Source organism: Schistocerca piceifrons, chromosome 1, assembly GCF_021461385.2.
Source record: "Schistocerca piceifrons isolate TAMUIC-IGC-003096 chromosome 1, iqSchPice1.1, whole genome shotgun sequence".
Lineage (NCBI taxonomy): Eukaryota > Metazoa > Arthropoda > Insecta > Orthoptera > Acrididae > Schistocerca > Schistocerca piceifrons.
The window spans coordinates 721708357-721727649 of NC_060138.1; the positions used below are offsets into that span (position 1 = coordinate 721708357).

The 19293-nt window shown below is 39.0% G+C and overlaps 1 protein-coding gene across 1 annotated transcript in view; it reads right to left on the reverse strand.

Moving 5' to 3' along the window:
* Window positions 1–9601: 9601 nt before the first annotated feature.
* Window positions 9602–19293, reverse strand: part of LOC124791841 (lipopolysaccharide-induced tumor necrosis factor-alpha factor homolog) — a 116907-nt gene continuing 107215 nt past the window's right edge. The window contains exon 4 of the mRNA XM_047257891.1: window positions 9602–9925. Coding sequence (XP_047113847.1) covers window positions 9823–9925 — 103 coding nt within the window. The 3' untranslated portion in view covers window positions 9602–9822. The remainder of the gene's footprint in view (window positions 9926–19293) is intronic.

Consider the following 19293-nt stretch of genomic DNA (forward strand, 5'->3'; position numbering starts at 1 on the left):
TACTTCGAACAAGTCTCACACCACAATCCACTACTCACGAACCTACGGCAAAGCCCACACTTCTCACTCATGGTAAAATTTTACAATTATTGAAACAAGAAAACAACTTTATCTAAGTTCCGCTACTACAATAAGAAGATGTTAAAAACTGACTACAATTATCACGAACTTGCTCTACAAGGGAAGTAACTACTATTATTGACAGTATTAATCAACAACAAATGAGAATATAACAAAATACTAACACAGAAAGAAAATCAAACATCTAATGACAGTAACGAAACTGAAAGCAGTTCGCAAAAGTTTCTTCTGAAGTTATTTCACCGAAAAACACCAAGAACACCAGTTGAAGACAACTAAAGTTCCTAAATAAACTACTATACACAAACAATTAATTAATACTTAGCTTTTGATGCGCCGCTACAGCTGCAACTGGTCAGCGCGGAATGTAAACACAGGTAAGAGGTTAAGTTGCTCGATACGAAACACTCACAAATATCAGGCCACAACACAAGAAATGCAGAGGTTAATGAAGAAACCACTAATAAGTCACTTATATAGTAAATATTATCACAAAAACAGTTAAAATATATATCTGAAACCTAAAAATAGATGAAAACTTGATGGTATTCTTTTTCTTGTCGGCAGCCGATGTTGTCATTTCTACGTCTTCAATTGTTTTATATATTGTCTGTCTTGCACGACGACGGTATCACACGCAGTTTCTTCAGTTTTAATCTGAAACTCATAACCAATAGATTGTGGTCAGAGTCCACATCTGCCCCTGGAAATGTCTTACAATTTAGTACCTGGTTCCTAAATCTCTGTCTTACCATTATATAATCTATCTGATACCTTCTAGTATTTCCAGGATTCTTCCATGTGTACAACCTTCTTTTATGATTCTTGAACCAAGTGTTAGCTATGATTAAGTTATGCTCTGTGCAAAATTCTACCAGACGGCTTCCTCTTTCATTTCTTTGCCCCAATCCATATTCACCTACTATGTTTCCTTCTCTCCCTTTTCCTACTCTCGAATTCCAGTCACCCATGACTATTAAATTTTCGTCTCCCTTCACTACCTGAATAATTTCTTTTATCTCATCATACATTTCATCAATTTCTTCATCATCTGCAGAGCTAGTTGGCATATAAACTTGTACTATTGTAGTAGGTGTGGGCGTCGTGTCTATCTTGGCCACAATAATGCGTTCACTATGCTGTTTGTAGTAGCTTACCCGCACTCCTATTTTTTTATTCGTTATTAAACCTACTCCTGCATTATCCCTATTTGATTTTGTATTTATAACCCTGTATTCACCTGACCAAAAGTCTTGTTCCTCCTGCCACCGAACTTCACTAATTCCCACTATATCTAACTTTAACCTATCCATTTCCCTTTTTAAGTTTTCTAACCTACCTGCCCGATTAAGGGATCTGACATTCCATGCTCCAGTCCGCAGAACACCAGTTTTCTTTCTCCTGATAATGAAATCTTCTTTAATAGTCCCCGGCCGGAGATCCGAATGGAGGACTATTTTACCTCCAGAATATTTTACCCAAGAGGACGCCATCATCATTTAACCATACAGTAAAGCTGCATGCCCTCGGGTAAAATTACGGTTGTAGTTTCCCCTTGCTTTCAGCCGTTTGCAGTACCAGCACAGCAAGGCCGTTTTGGTTAGGGTTACAAGGCCAGATCAGTCAATCATCCAGACTGTTGCCCCTGCAACTACTGAAAATGCTGCTGCCCCACTTCAGGAACCACACGTTTGTCTGACCTCTCAACAGATACCCCTCCATTGTGGTTGCACCTATGGTACGGCCATCTGCATCGCTGAGGCATGCAAGCCTCCCCACCAATGGCAAGGTCCATGGTTCATGGGGTAGTTATACCTATATGTGTGGTGGGAATGTACAATAAGGGTTACTCTTGTACATCATAGATGTGCATCTTGAGTTCCTCCTAGAGTCTTTTCTAGAGGAATTAAAGAAAGTTACATCACAACAGTACACAAACTCCAAACACTCAAGCATACCCTTCACCCCTGTATGGGAAACTACAATCTCAAACACAGATGGCTGCATTAACTATCTACAACACACCTCCATAGTCAAGATTGACCATCTAGTCTATGATAATTAAAGCTTCACAGACAACATGAAGTCAGTGAACTCCTGGGAAAAAGCAGAAATATATGCAACATCTTCTGCGTTACATCTCCTTGAAAGCTAGTAACATTGGGAATAAAGACAATCAAACACACATGAAACTACTAAGAGGCAAGTCTTACAATTAGTTGCTCATACACCTTCAAACATCCATAAGCAGTTGCAAGTGACAAGTAACACTTTTACACTGTCACAGAGGCTTTCTCCAGAAGTGATTGTTATGCCTCTGTTTATCTCTGCTCTCACACATTTTTGCTTGTTTTGTCTTCTGTCTCTGAGATGGGCAACCAAAACAAGTTGAAGGATTTTTGTTTTCAACAAATTAAATAAAGGAGCAGTAGTGTAATATCTCAGAAAGGAACTCAAAATTTTAGCTATGGAAAGGATAATATACAAGAACTGCAGCTCAGGTATGATAGATAAGTACCTGGTACAATAGAAATGACGGGAGAGACCCTCCATGGTACACAGTCACTGTAAAGAAACCTCTAAACAAAGAGAGACTACTAAATAATAGGTGTAAAATAAGGAATGGAGCTGGAAATCAAGGAGATGCTAAATGAAATGTCTTTGGCTGCCAAGAAGTCAGTGCATGAATTCTACAATGACTACCTCAGCAAAATATTATTGAGGGATTTTTAAAAAAACCCAAAGAAATTCTGGTCATATGTAAAGGCTGCTAGTAGTACCAAGTTTAGTGTATAGACAGCCATGGATGAGACACGGAATGAAATTGAGGGTAGGAAATCAAAAGCTGGAACACTGAACTCAATTCTTAAACATTCCTTTAAAAATGAAAATTTAGGGATATTGCATAAGTATAGTTCTCACACCAGTACAAAGATGAATAATATGGATCTTAGCATCAGTAGAGTTGCGAAACAGCTGAAATTACTAGAACTGAACAAAGCTCCATGTCCTGATAAAATCCCAATCAGATTCTTTATTGAATTTGCAGCTGATTTAGACCCTCTTTTAACTATAATCTATAAAACTGTGCCTAGTAGCTGGAAGAAAGCATGGAACACACCTGCCTACAAGAAAGGTAGCAAAAGTGATCCATAATGGTGTCGTCCAATATCCTTGACATCAATTTGCTGCAGAATCTCACAACATATTGTGAGCTCAAATATAATGAGATATTTCAAACAGAGTGAAACTGGGCACAGCAATTGATAAACAGCTTTAGAATTGTGAAGAACTGCATACAAATCGTGACTGGACTGAAGAATTTTTGGTATGGAGGATGCAGCACATTATCTTGGACGGAAAGTCATCAAAATATGTAGGAGTACCTTTGGGTATGCCCCAGGGAAGTGTGTTATGACGTTTTCTGTTCATGTTGTGTATTAATGACCTTGCAGACAATATTAACATTAACCTCATACAGTTGCAGTTATCTGTAATGAAAAACTCTGTCTTAAAAAACTGCATAAATATTTAGCCAGAGCTTGATAAGATTTCAAAGTGGTGCCAAGATTGGCAACTTGCTTTAAAAGTTAAGAAATGTAAAATTGTGCACTTCACAAAACGACAAAGTAGTACCCTAAGAGTTTAATACCAACAAACCTCAAGTGAGATCAGATAACTCACAAAACTATCTGGACATAACATTTTGTAAGGATATGAAATGGAAGTAGTACATAGACTCTGTCATAACGAAACCAAGTGGCAGACTTCAAATTATTGAGAGAATACTACGGAAATGCAATCAGTCTACAAAGGATTGTGCCATAAATTGCTCATGCAACCCATCCTAAAATATATAGTGTGACCCATACCAAACAGGATGACAGAAAATGTTGAACACATACAGAGAAGGTCAGCACAAATGGTCACAGATTTGTTTGCCCTGTGGAAGAGTGTCACAGAGATGCTGAAAAAGCTGTACTGAGAGACTCTTGGAGATAGATGCATACTATCCTGAGAAATATTAAAGCGCAAAGCTTCAAGACACAGCTTTAAATTATGACTGTAAAAATGTTTTACAACCCCTTACGTATCACTCCCACAGAGTTTGTGAGGACAAGATTAGATGAATTACAGCACGTGCAGAGGCATTTAAACAATCATTCTTCCTGTGCTCCTTAGTTCAGTGGTATTTATTTACTATGCACTTTAATGCAGAGTATTAAGTTCATACAAAGGGATTTCATCGCAATTTGGATCCAGTCCTTTGCAATTCTAAAGCTGTTTATCACTTTGTTTGTGCCCAGTTTTAATTTATATTAACGAATTTTCAGGAGAGGCTCAGGCGATGTAGTTAGATAGCCCTTGAAATTCTCATTACTGTACTCTGGTCTTTGGAGAGAAAATTCTAGCAACCATCTGAATGTTAGACTATTGTTTTAAAGGAAGCAATCACAGCAAGTCTTCCATTTTATCACCTGTGTAAGACCATGACAATTTCATTTTACTGTTTTAGTTGGTTTCCAGTAAGACTGGCTATCTTCATCATGATCAGAAATACATGGGAGGGGGGTCTGAGTGTATTTGACATTGTCATGTTACTCCCATGGATAATTTTATGCTAAAATTATTTGAAATTTTCTTGAAAATTAAAACTGTGTGTTGGACTGGGAATTAAACATGGGGCCTCTGCATTTCATGGAAAATTACTGTACTAAATGGGCTATCTAAAAACGACTCATTATCTGCTCTGACAGGTGTGCCTTCAGAAACCACTTTTTATACTGGTAGGAGAAACTTCAAGGATGTGTAACCAAAAAGTTATAAAGTTATTCATTGACGAAGAGAAGCAACTGTTAGGTTGTGTTAACAGTTGAGTAATATTTTAAAGGTCTATCAATTATTTGTCCTTACTCAGCCTAAATTTAACAAAGAAAAGTTAGAAGGATAGCTGTTACTTTGAAGAAAAGCTGGTGCTTCCTTTGTTGTATTAAACAGATGCCAATTACTTCACACTGTTGGCTTAATGTCTACATGACTTCAATGAAAATTTGTCATGTAACAATAGCTGTCTACATATGATGGAAATAAAGACATTTTTACCATGAACTTTGCTAGTTGTTATGCAGAAACTGGAATCCAACAGAGTAGATCTGTAGTGAAGTGTACACTGATCCATGTATTTCATTTCTCTTTGTCTCTTGGTAATTTTTATTTCTTCAGTCTTCTGACTAGTTTGATGCAGCCTGCCACAAATTCCTGTCCTGTGGCAACTTCTTCATCGCAGAGAAGCACTTGCAACCTATGTTCTCAATTATTTGCTGGATGTATTCCTCTCTCTGTCTTCCTCTATAGTTTTTGCCCTCTACAGCTGCCTCTAGTACCCTGCTAATCATTCTGTGACGTCTTAACACATGTCCTATCCTCCTGTCCTTTCTCCTTGTCAGTGTTTCCCACATATTCCTTTCCTTTCCAGTTCTTCACAGAACCTCCTCATTCCTTACCTGATCAGTCCACCTAATTTTCAACATTTGTCTGTAGCACCACATCTCAGATGCTTCAGTTCTCTACCAATCCAGTTTCCCCATAGTCCATGTTTCACTACCATACAATACTATCCCACACAGAAGGGGAATAATATTTTTAAGGAGCAATCTGACATTATCTGTAGGAATGCTAGCAAGAGATTCCTTTCAAGGTACTCTCCTATATGTCCACTCCTCTTCTCACATGGGAACAGCTTAATTCTGATTGGCTGTTGATCTAAACGACCAATCAGAACATTCTTTCCATATCATTCTTGACCATTGATAAATAAACTTATTCTGCCTCTAACTCCCATTCTGGCTACTTTTATACGAAAGCAAGCACACTTCGCCATACATCACCTGAATCGTGGTTGCAACATAACTCTCCCACGGTTCATTTGTACAAGTTTTTACGTAAAATGAAATATTAAATTATAGCATATGTTGCACATACACACTCAATCATTCTTATGCCCTCACATGGCAAAATATCATCAAATAATAATTTTGACCAATTTTTGTACTACATAACGCACAGTGACTGAAGTTTTAAAAAGAAAATTCTAATTGTTTTTTATGCACTGATAACTTTGGAATGGCTTCAAATGATAATGAAATTCAATCTGTTGTTGTTCCTAACTTGGCTTTAAAAAACAAGTGTAGGTTTTAGGAGTTTTAGATAATTCACTTTATCTCCAGGACTATAATAAATAAAAATCTGAAATTTTGACAGCATCATTCTATTAATAACAAAAGGCTGTGTACCAAATTTGAACAAAATTGGATAATAAGTAATATGGATTATTTAGTTTCGTAGAGGGTATGAATCTTTGTATTGACTGAATGTTACACTATGCAATTCTCACAGCAGGCAGCTCAGCTCTGCTGTGAGGGGGGGGACTAAATAAAAAATAAAACCAACAACAACAACAACAACATAGCCATCCTGCAGCCACCATACTAGATGGCTGTGTGCCTTACTGCAATGAATGTCATCTCGTAATAACTTGCTGTGTTACGTTACAGCAGTGGGTCACATAACGTGGTGGTGGTGGTAGGATGTATGGGACAGGTCTTGCATCTTGCATCTAGGTCTATTACACGGATATGAGCCATGAGATAAGGGCTTGGGAACAGAGGTTGTGTAGGGATGGATGAGAACATTGTGTAGGTTCGGTGGACAATGGAATACAGCTTTGGGAGATGTGGGAAGGATAGTGGGCAGGACATTTCTCATTTCAGGGCACGATGAGAGGTGGTCGAAACTCTGGTGGAGAATGTAATTCAGTTGCTCCAGTACTGGCTGATACTCAGTTATGAGGGGAATGCCGTTCTCTGGCCAGACAGTGAGACTACAGGAGGTTGTGGAAGACTGGAAAGATAAGGCACAGGAGATTTGTTTTTGTACAAGGCTGGGAGGATAATTACTGTTTGTGAAGGCCTCAGTGAGACCCTCAGTGTATTTTGAGAGTGACTGCTCGACAATGCAGATGCGACAACGGTAGGTGGCTAGGCTGTATGGATGGGACCTTCCTAAACACCATGACCAACTACATCCTCACCCACAATTACTTCTCCTTTGAAAGGATTACCTTCAAACAAATCCAGGTTATGGCAACGGGCACTCGCATGGCATCATCCTATGCCAACATAATCAAGGGCCATCTAGAGGAATCCTTCCTAAACATCCAGAATCCGAAATCCCTCACCTGGTTCAGAGTCATTGATTGTATTTTTGCAATCTGGATCAAAGGTGAGGACACCCCATCCACATTCCTCCAAAACCTCAACAGCTTCTCCCCCATTTGCTTCACCTGGTCCTATCAAACCAACAAGCCACTTTCCTAGGTGTTGACCTCCCTTCACAGACTGTAGTTATCCTCCAAACCCTGTACAAAAACAAATCTCCCATACCTTATCTTTCCAGTCCCCCACCACCTCCCAAAGTCTCCATCCAGCCAAAGAGGAGGATTCCCCTTTTAACTCATTATCACCCAGGTCTGGAACAACTGAATTACATTGTACACCAGGATTTTTACTTCCTCTCATCATGCCCTGAAATAAGAAATGTCTGTCCACCTTCCTAGATTTTGACCTCCACCTCAAAGATGGCTACATCAGTACCTCTGTCCATATCAAACCTATTAACCAAATGCAATATCCCCACTTCAACAGCTGCCACCTGTTCCATACCAAGAGGTCCCATCCATACAGCCTAGCCACCGACCATTGTCGCATCTGCAGTGTCGAGCAGTCCCTTTCAAAATACACTGAGGGTCTCACTGAGGCCTTCACAAACAGCCTTGTACAAAAACAAATCTCCTGTGCCTTATCTTTCCAGTCTTCCACAACCTCCTGTAGTCTCACTGTCTGGCCAGAGAACAGCATTCCCCTCATAACTGAGTATCAGCCAGGACTGGAGCAACTAAATTACATTCTCCACCAGAGTTTCGACCACCTCTCATCGTGCCCTGAAATGAGAAATGTCCTGCCCACTATCCTTCCCACATCTTTCAAAGCTGTATTCCACTGTCCACCGAACCTACACAACGTACTCCTCCATCCCTACACAACCCCTGTTCCCAACCCCTTACACCTCATGGCTCATATCCCTGTAATACTTATGAAACCAGTCATATAATCTACAAGCTAAGCTGCAACCACTGTGCTGCATTCTATGTAGTCATGACAACCTACAAGCTGTCTGTCTGCATGAATGGCCACTGTGACCAAGAAACAACTGGACCACCCTGTTGTTGAGCACACTGCCCAACACAACATCCATCATTTCAATGACTGCTTCACAGCATGAATCCTTCCCACCAAACACTAGTTTTTCTGAATGGCGCAGGTGGGAACTCTCCCTGCAATATATCCTATGTTCCCATAACCCTCCTGGCCTCAACCTTTGTTAGTCATTTTTATCACTTATTCAACCCCCTACCTGTTCCAATTCCAGCACTACACAGCCCTCCTTCCACCAACACACCCAGTCTGTTTACTTCTCTCCATTCCGCAACCCCCCCCCCCCCCCCCACCTCTCCCCTGACCACTGTCTAACCTCCCAACTGCACCTAGCTGTCCTATCCTCTCTCCACCTCTTCCTTTCATGCTCCCCAGCAGCACTTTTCACTGTCACCAACCTCTACCCTGCTATCCCTCGCCCTCCCCACCCCATCTCTTCCTTACCCCCACCCAGTGAGTCGGTATCTCCTCTATATTGTGAGTAGCAACTTTACTTTTCATAATATTGTTACATTACACGCTGGATTTTCCATTTTTTGATTTGTACCTGGGATTATTTTATTTCTATGATTTATTTCATAATGTGAATGAATTTAGTATGCGAACTGGACAGTGATTTTTATGTGGTTCCATATTCAACCTTTTTTAGTTTTGGTGCTCAGTATGTGATTTTTGCTTTCTTGATGATGGAATCCAGTATTTTAAAGACACCAGATTTTACAGAAAATATGTTTAATTGTAACCAATTTCCTAAATTAAGCACACTCTTGTAATGGCAGCTGACCTCATTTCTTTTCTTAGTTACCTTGTTCTCTTTTCCAAGGCACTGAATCTAAATTACAATAACATAAGCTTTTTTTGGTCATATTCAATTATGTTAAAAGTCCTGGCTCAGCTTCTCATATTCTATAAAAGCAGTGCATACTCTGCCATAGAGCAAAAAAATTGTGTTTCACTATTATTACTCTCACTTTAAAAATCACATTTCTTTTTCTGTTTCCACATATGTTTATGTGAGAAAGTGCAGTGAGCATTAAATTTGTGAATTAAATGGCCTCTTAATGTTTTGCATGAATACATTTGCAGTGGTATGCGTGAATATTAGACCTGCAAAATGGCGTGTTCAGAGGATAAATGTGGAGAACTGTCATTAATATTTTGTTCACGTTTCATATGTTAAGAGTCTTAACATTGTTAAAACAATTGCTTCTATTTGATTTATATCAGTAACAAATAAAAGATCTGAGTGAAGAATAAATATTTTTATTCCTCTCCAAAAGTCATAAAAATGAATAATTACAGATAAAAGCTGAGCACAATTTTCAACTTTTGTTCATATAAAAAAGTATGAAAAGTACAGGAAACAAATGGAAGTCAAAATCAAAGCAGCTAAGTTAGTGACGACTGGTTGCATTGTGTGAATTACTTCTATATTATGATATAAGTTAAAATAAGTGCAAGATATAAATTAGTTATCATATGCTCCCAGGAATGCATTGCATCCCGGACAGTAGTGCTCCTTTACTCTGCAGCATCCTGTGCAGTAAGGGACGCATATACAGGGCCAGCAACTGCAAGAACAGAAAGAAAAAAAGCATTCAGAATATCACAAATAAAATGGAAATCATATGACACTGATTTAACCACTATGACTCATTGAAGTCCAGTCATTAGTTCGAAAGGAATACAGATTGTGGCACCTCAGAACACAGCAGGTTTACAAAATCATGTGACTTAACAAATGTATGCATTAAATGCCGATTATATTAGTCTCTAGCTACCACAAATAAGTTTGCTGGTTTTTACCTCCAGATCTGTGAAGCCTAGAAGAGAGGAAGTACATCCAAAAGGCACCCGTACTCGTGGGTAAGGGGCAACTGCACCCCCTCCACTCTCAGGGGAAGGAAAGAATTTGGTGTATTCTTGTGTTTTTCTTTCAATAAAATGATTTAAATGTTGGTATTATGCAGGTTAACAACAGAGTTAGAACAGGCTACCAATTAGTCACCAGTCATCTTCCAAAATATTAAAAATAGACCACATCCCCCAATAAACTATCTTATGTCCTTGAGTACATCCTGAAGAAATAAGAACAAGTGCTCACAATGATGGTGCCAATGGAGATATGAGTTAAAGCTTTCACGTAAACTGTCTTCAGTATAACTGGACTGATGTGACTGTTTATCCAGGAAATTTCTATCAACCACTTATAAATCACGGATTTTTCACTGATATTACATGGTTGTAATATGGGAAAGTGTCAGAATATGAAGTGTCATTACATGAATTCACTGTCAGGCAGTATGTTCTGTATGAACATTTGCAGTACTGTGCCATTATAACGGCAATATAAGACACAGACACTTATAATTATGAAAACAAACTAAAGATGTATTGTTAAAACATGCAGCAGGAAGTAAGACTATCAAGCTCATCTGAAGTTAAGAATGGTGCATTCTGGAAAATTCTACCTCCAACTTTTTAAGCCATTAGAATTTTTAAACTGAAAAAGGTACACAATGAATGGAATGTTGCAACGAATATGAAAAAAGAACTGTTAAATTAATAGGTAAGTATGAAAACCTTTAAGACAACAGAACAATATGATGCAAAGTGGCACTGGACAGATTTAACGGACTGCAGCAGAGGAGCTTCTCAATTCAGAGCTAATAATCAATGCAGAAAATACAGCACTGCTACCCAGTAATTGGTTACCACATCACTGGCCAAAGAACAACTACACAATCAAAACAAGTACTGCTCAATGGAGTAAGGAAGAGAAATAAATACAGAATTGAAATAATGTTCATTTCTGATCTCCTAATATATGACAAGGTCCGGCAGAAAAACCTCCCCTTTAAGGAAAGCTAATAAGAACAAAACCAAATAAGGTAGAACAATTTTATTTATACTAAATAAAAGTACATATTATGCCATTTTAGAAAATACTCTTATGGTCTTACTTTTTAAATAAAACATCCCTTAAATGGCTTCCTGCACTGTCGACACACTGTTTGAGTCTTTCCCTGAAGTTATTCATTACTCTTTGAGTCATTTCAGGTGGAATAGCTTCAACCTCTTGTGTAATTGCTTCTTTCAGGGCTCGTAAAGATTGTGGACGTTGTTCATAAACTTTTGCTTTTAAATAGCCCCAAAGAAAGAAATCACAGGGCGTTAAGTCCGGCGATCGTGGGGGCCAGCCAATGTCTCCACGCAACGAGATCACATGTCCAGGAAACATTTCCTTCACCAATGCCAGTGACTGCCACGCTGTGTGGGCTGTAGCACCATCTTGCTGGAACTACACGTTCTCTATTTCACCAAAAAGCTCCCCTAGTTGCGGTTGGAGAAAGTCGTGGAGCATGGCACAATAGCGTTCACTGTTGACGGTTAAATTCCTGTCATTTTCTTTGAAAAAGTAAGGACCGATCACTCCGGAATTGTAAACAGCACACCATACTGTTATTTTAGGGCTATGAAGTGATCGTTGATGAAGTTCTTGGGGATTGTGTTCACACCAGTACCTGCAATTTTGGCTGTTCACTGTTCCGGCAAGGTGAAAGTGTGCTTCATCAGAAAAAAAATCACAATATCGTTGGGACGAATGTTCCGAAGAAGGTCTTGGCACAAACTTACACGGACACCACAGTCTCGTTCACTCAGTTCCTGCGTAGTTACATAGTTACAATTTTGTAAGGATGCATTTTAAGATCTCGATGCAAGATTCTTCTCACACTTCGATCAGATATCCGTAATGCTGCCGCATGCTTTTTAGCGGATCGTCGAGGATATTGTTGAACTGAAGCTCTAACTGCATCAACATTTCCGGGGCCTGTTGCAGTCCGTGGTCGTCCAGGTGGTTTCCTTTTTAATGCGGAACCTGTCTCACGAAAGTTAGCAACCCAAGAATAAATTGTTTTCTTATCGGGAACAGGGTCCCGTCGTCCGAGCGCAAAGCGAACGTGAAAAGCACGTTGAGTATTAATAGGCGATTCGCCATTTTGAATAAAATCTTCCACTACGAAGGCACGATGTTCACCAGACCACGCCATGGCGTACACTGAAAACGGCACGTAGGCAGCTACTTAACGACGCGCACCCCACCACTCTGCTCCTTCTACTGTCCGCTGCACGTTACTTTGTAATCGGGGAGTTTTTTATGCCGGACCCTGTATCTCTGGAGAAAAAAAAAAAAAAAAAAATGAAGAAGAAAGATGAAAAGTTATCAAAAACCTATACATGAAAGTGTGTAGAGAAGAGTAATGTAATCAAGGAACAAATGGAGAAAATGGCAAGTAAACAAAGAAAAGTCAGTGCTACTACCTGATAACAGTGCTACTTACATCCAAATTATGGGGAGGTAGCAGAGGGATTGTTCTATCTGCCGTCTAAAAAATGGTTTGACTTTCTCTTAATAATCAAGTTTTTCAAAAATTCTCTATGCAGAATTTTACCTGTTGACATGAGCTGTAAGTTACAGTGAAAGTATGTGATATTTTTCAGATGTTTTCTGTGTGTGAAACTATCTGGTGAATGACCTTGAATTCTCACACTATTTAACACTGTGATATTTTCATTGCTTTGTAATATGGAACTCAGTGCCCAAGTTTTGAACTGAAATTAGTGAGAACAACATACAATAAATACAAGACTTCCAAAAAGATATGCAACACATTAAAATTTATTCATTGTGACTCTGTATTGAAACATATGTTTCTAGTGCATCATGAGTTCACAATTTTGAGTAACATTTCATAGGGTTAAGAATTGTAAACAGACTTCAGCACTTTTACAAAAAACTTGGCTAGAGTTATGACTAACTCCACCATACCTACATCAGGCCTAGTGGTCTAGTGGTAAAGTGCATGCCTGAAAACAGAAGTTTGCAGGATTGAATCCTAATTGAACTATGGAAATTTTTCAGTCTGCCTTCAACTTAGCCTTCACCTCTTAATGATGTGAAGATCTGCCAGGAATGACACATGGTTTGGATTCACATTAAACTGAGGTTCTATTTCCCAGGTAAGATTGCTGGAGTAGGTTGGGAACATGCAAGTTGCTGAATTGGCATCCAACTGGAAGACTTTCATCAGACTGTTGAGCCACATGAAATTATTATTACCATATCTGTATATTTTTATGAATGCCACACTTATTAAATCATATTCTCATTCTGAAGAGAGATAATCTTGAAAGATGGTGCAATTGAAACTGTAGTGATCTGTCTATTCTGTATGAATGGGCTGTAAAGTTGCTTACACAGATAGAAAATGTCTTGGCTTAATTGCTGAAAGATCTATTTTCCACATCAAGTGGAATCTGAAGTTCAGTATGTGTACTTCCTTGTCAGATTTTATTGGGTCAGTGATTAAGGAGAGAAGGAATCTCCTCCACAAAACAGAAGAAAACAAGACACATGAAAAATACAACGTAATCCTTTCCCATTTATCCAGAATTTGATCAGTCTCTCAAGAATTTTTGTACAGCACATTATTCTCTCTCTCTCTCTCTCTCTCTCTCTCTCTCTCTCTCTCTCTCTCTCTGGTTGAAGATCCATATCCATTCTTGGAAACAAACATGCAATGCAGATAATGCCCATCCAGATTTATTACAGGTGTTATTTTGGCATGTTTTTTTTTTTTTTTTTAGTACAACTTAACTGACAAGAAATGTTTTTCTCCTTTGAACAACAGTATTTCTTTTTCAAAAATGGAATTACCTGCACTGTAGGCAGAACACTCACACAGCCAGAGAGCTTAATCTTTGCATTTGTACCAAAAGCTTCAATTACTTTTTCAAACACTTTTTTGATTACTGATAAATCCTTCTAGACTCTAGAGATTTCTTGAAGCGCATAGGTCTAATCCACCATGGAGTAGCTCACAATCTTCTGTTCCAATTCATATTTCAGGATAATACAAATGACTCATTTGGCTTCAAGAAAAGTTGAAAAAGATCATTGTTATTATCAATTCACCCTTACATCGTCCCAAAATTTCAGCTGTCCATCTGGAATATTCAAATTTAGAACAGAGAGAGCTGAACTCCTTTTTGTCTTGGAGGTAGTTCACAATTAGGTTTGGTTCACAATCAGGTTTCATGTTATAACTTGCATCATCCTAAAATTATAATCTTCAGTTTCTTTGCCATCAGTGTGTTTAAAGTGCGCAATAGCAAGAGTTTTGAGTCATTGTCACACATTCTCATCTTTGTCATATTCATCTGCTGTGTGGAATTAGCTGCTAAATAAAGCCCTTTCCTGAACAAAGATCCATTCTCTTCTTCTCTAAATGTGGACCTCATGCTCAGGTTTGAGTGGCCTGCTCTAATTTTGAAATTCCCTCATCCTATCCCTCCCTTCTCTCTGGGAAAGAAACTTAAAGTTCTACAGGTCAGGATAGTTACTTTTACTTCTATATGTGTATCAGAAGTACTAAATATTTTGCTTGCCGGAGGTAAATAATGGCCAGCAGTTCTGTCGAATTTAATAGCTTTTTTATTGGTTGTCTTTTTGATGTGCGTATATGCTGTCTGAAACCTAATCAGATATTTTTTCAAGCTTACTTTTGGACGTCCTTGGCTGTTTTTCCATTCATTTCCGAGTTTATCTGCACCCTGAAAACTTCCTGTACGGTTGTTGAGGATAAACTGGGTGATACGGAAACTCCTTGCATGATCCCTCTTTCAGCTCTTAATTACCTACTGTCTTAATGAGACCTATGGGATACTGTAGCACTGATATATAGGCCTACATATATATTTAACAGTGTACTAACCTGTACCACATCAGTGCCTTTTTTCTTAAGGGCCATTGGTGTAGATTTTGTTGTTATTGAACAAAACGTTTTCTCATAATTTGTGGACTAGTCTGTTCTATAATTTTGTTCATGACTTTTGTAGCCAGCACATAGCTTTGGTTGATTAAAATTTAATGTGTTTTTTAACTTCTTCTATCATTGTAATATGTGACAATCTGACAACATACATGGTGTATAAAACAAAATCATCCAATTTTGCACATCTATATTTCTGAAACTAATGAACATATACAATGAATTTTGTTTTTTGATGAACAGGAAACTCAAAAAGTTTTTTTTTTCATATCTTCTCATAGGTGTTCAATATGCCTCCTTGAGATGCACGCATATGTCAATGCAGTATTCAAATTGTTCCCACACTGCAGTGAGCATGCCTCGAGTTGCAACTTCCACAGCTGCTGTTATGTGATGTCTCAGTTCATTCATTGTTGTTGGTAATGGAGACACATAAACAAAGTCTTTTATGAACCTACACAAGAAATAATTACATACAGTCTGGTCCAGTGACCTTGGACGCCAGTAATGTAAGGCTGAATGATTTGGTCCAGTGTGACTGAGCCATCGTTCAGTAATCCGTTTATTTAAAAGTTCCTGCACTTCCAGATGGCAGTGTGGCGGTGCCTCATCCTGTTGGTAAATGAAGTCATTTGAATCAGTCTCCAACTGTGAGAAAAGAAATTCTCAAGCATATCGAGATATGTGCTTCCTGTGACAGAGTTCTTGGCAAAGAAAAATGGACCATACACCTTTTCCCATGAAAATGCACAAAATGCATTAAGTTTTGGATAGTCCTCCTCACATTGTACAACTTCATGTGGTTGATCAGTACCCCATATTCTCACTTTATGATGGTTCACCTTTTCATTTAAAAGGAATGTTGCCTCATCACTAAACACTAAGCATGGAAGAAAAATGTCATCCTCCATCTTGCCAAGAATGAAATTACAGAACTCCACACATTGTTGTTTGCCACCTTCAAGAAGAGCATGCAGTAGCTGAATTTTGCAATGTTTCATGTGTAAATTTCAACTCAGTCCATGCCAGATGGACACTGAGGGCATGTTGAACTGTCAACCTGTATGGCAAAAGGATTTCTGCAGACTCCTTGTGAAACTATGGTGGATGCGTTCGATGTCTGTGTCAGACACTTGGGGATGGCCCAGTAATTTTCCTTTACACAAACAACCCGTTTCTCAGAACTGTTTATGCCATCATCTGATGCTCTGTGCTGTATGAGGATCCAGACTGTATCTAGTACGAAAGTCACATTGAACAGTTATTACTGAACTGCACTGTGCAAAACATAGAACACAAAACACTTTCTGTAGTCCCGACACCATTCTTACTAGAACTGAAGTGGTCACTCACTGCTGCTACCTAATGGGAGCCGTGTAAAACTCAATAGTTCACTCTTTCCAACAGAACATTGTTCATGTACATATCTTAAATAACATAATAATTATGATTTTTTAAAAATTCGGATGATTCTTTTTGATACACCCTGTATTTATATATGTTCGCCATTCCATAGATATCCATTTCAGAAAAAAAAGAGAAATTAACTATATGAAGAGCAGAACCAAGAAACAAATCCACACAATTCATGCATCCTTTTCTTCTCATACAAGTTTTTCTGAAAGTTGGCTAAGCAACTGTTGCTGGTAAGCTGTTTGCTTTGGAACACAGTAGAGAAAATTTTGCTTTCCAATTTATGCAGGAAGCAATAAGCATTGGAATCCTACCAAAAGAGGTACCTTTGTCAAACCAAATTGAGACAATGCAGTTGTTAGTAAATGAATGTTCTGAGGCTGAATACAAGAAAGTCAGTTAAAAAGTAATGGTAACAAGGTCAGCTGTCAAATATATATTATGAAAATCTGCAGTGATGGATTCTAAATAAAAGAAGAGAAGAAGGAGGCTTCATGGAAATGAAAATAGAAGAAAGTGGATTGATAAAAAATGGAAGAGAATTGCATGATAAACTCTACAATAACAAATAATCTCTCAGAATGACTGAACATAGTACACTCCAAATTCTTTGAATCAGATACAGATTTACTGAAATAAAGATGCCACATAAATGAACACTGCATATGAAATATATCCAGGATGGAAAGCATACTAAACACAAACAGAACATTATGTTTTATCATACAGATACGATAAAAATCCATATTTTGCAACTCAGTGTGCCAAACATGTTTCACCTATTCATATTAGCTATCTTCAGTGGCCTATAATGCAGAGAAAAAAAATTACAGGTATTTTGATAACAGATTAAGTGATTTTTTTGAGTCATCAGTCTTCTGACTGGTCTGATGTGGCCCAACACAATTTCCTCTCCTGTGCCAACCTTTTCATATTGAGAGTAACACTTGCATCCTACATACTCAGTTATTTATTAACAAAGAGATAGAGGGACTGGCCAGTACTTACCTCAGCTCAGTACAGCCGATAGATACACAAAAAACAGAACCGAAAATTTACGTTCCTAGCTTTCGGAACAAAAGTTCCTTCATCAGGGAGGAGAGAGGGGAAAGAAAGGGAAGACGGGAAAGTGGATTCAGTTACTCACAACCTAGGTTATGAAGCAACAGGGAAAGGAAAACAGGGAGGGTAGCAAGGATGGAGGCATGGTTGTCAGAGGGAAGCCAAAGATATTCTACTGTAAGTACTGTGCCAGCTTCAAACCAAAGAGGATGCGTACAGAAGTAAAGAGGTATATAGCATAAAGATAAACACAACTATGTAGGATGAAAAGATGTGTGAATGGCTAAAGAGGAAAGGGGAAGAGGAGAAGACTTAAGAGTAAATGGGAGTGAGGTTGTTTAACGTAGGTTCAGTCCAGGGGGATGGCGGGATGAAAGGATGTGTTGGAGTGCAAGTTCCCATCTCCGCAGTTCAGAGGGACTGGTGTCGGGTGGGAGAAGCCAAATGGCACATACGGTGTAGCAGGTTCCTAGGTCCCTAGAATTATGCTGGAGGGCATGCTCCGCTACTGGGTATTGGACATCTCCTGGGCAGACAGTTCGTCTGTGTCCATTCATACGCTCCGCCAGCTTAGTTGTTGTCATACCGATGTAAAAGGCTGTGCAGTGCAGGCATGTCAGCTGATAAATGACGTGTAGTTTCACACGTGGCCCTGCCTTGAATTGTGTATGTTTTACCAGTAGCGGGGCTGGAGTAGGTGGTTGTGGGGGCAGGTTTTGCAGCGGGGTCGGTTACAGGGGTAGGAACCGCTGGGTAGAGAAGGTAGTCTGGGAATATTGTAGGGTTTAACAAGGATGTTACGGAGGTAAGGGGGGCGACAAAAGGCAACTCTGGATGGTGTGGGGAGAATTTTGTCAAGGGATGATCTCATTTCAGGGGTTGACTTGAGAAAGTCATATCCCTGGTGGAGTAATTTGTTGATGTATTCGAGGCCAGGATAATATTGGGTGACAAGGGAGATGCTTCTGTGTGGTCTGGGGGTAGGTACATTGTTGTTGGATGGGGAGGAATGTATTGCTCGGGAGATCTGTTTGTGGACAAGGTCTGCAGGATAGTTGTGGGATAGGAAAGCACTGGTCAGGTTATTGGTGTAACTGTTGAGGGATTCGTCACTGGAGCAGATACGTTTGCCACGAATACCTAGGCTGTAGGGAAGGGAGCGTTTGATGTGGAATGGATGGCAGCTATCAAAGTGAAGGTACTGTTGTTTGTTTGTGGGTTTTGATATGGACAGAGGTGTGGTTGCGAGCTTCAGCAAGATGAAGGTCAACATCCAGGAAGGTGGCTTGGGTTTTGGAGAAGGACCAGGTGAAATTCAGATTCGAAAAGGAGTTGAGATTATGGAGGAAATTAAGGAGTGTTTATTCACCATGAGTCCAGACCACAAAGATGACATTTCTTTCTCAAATTAAGATGTATAGTTGATACCATGCACTTTTTGCCATTGCTAGTCTGCTATTTATGTCCCTCTTGTTCCACCCATCATAGGTTACTTTGCTGCCTGGGTAGCAGAATTCCTTAACTTTCCAGTCAGCAGATCCTGTAATTCTTCTTCACTTTCACCATGACAGCAATGTCAACAGCAAATTTTTTCTGTGATATCATTTCACCTTGAAATTTAACCCCACTCT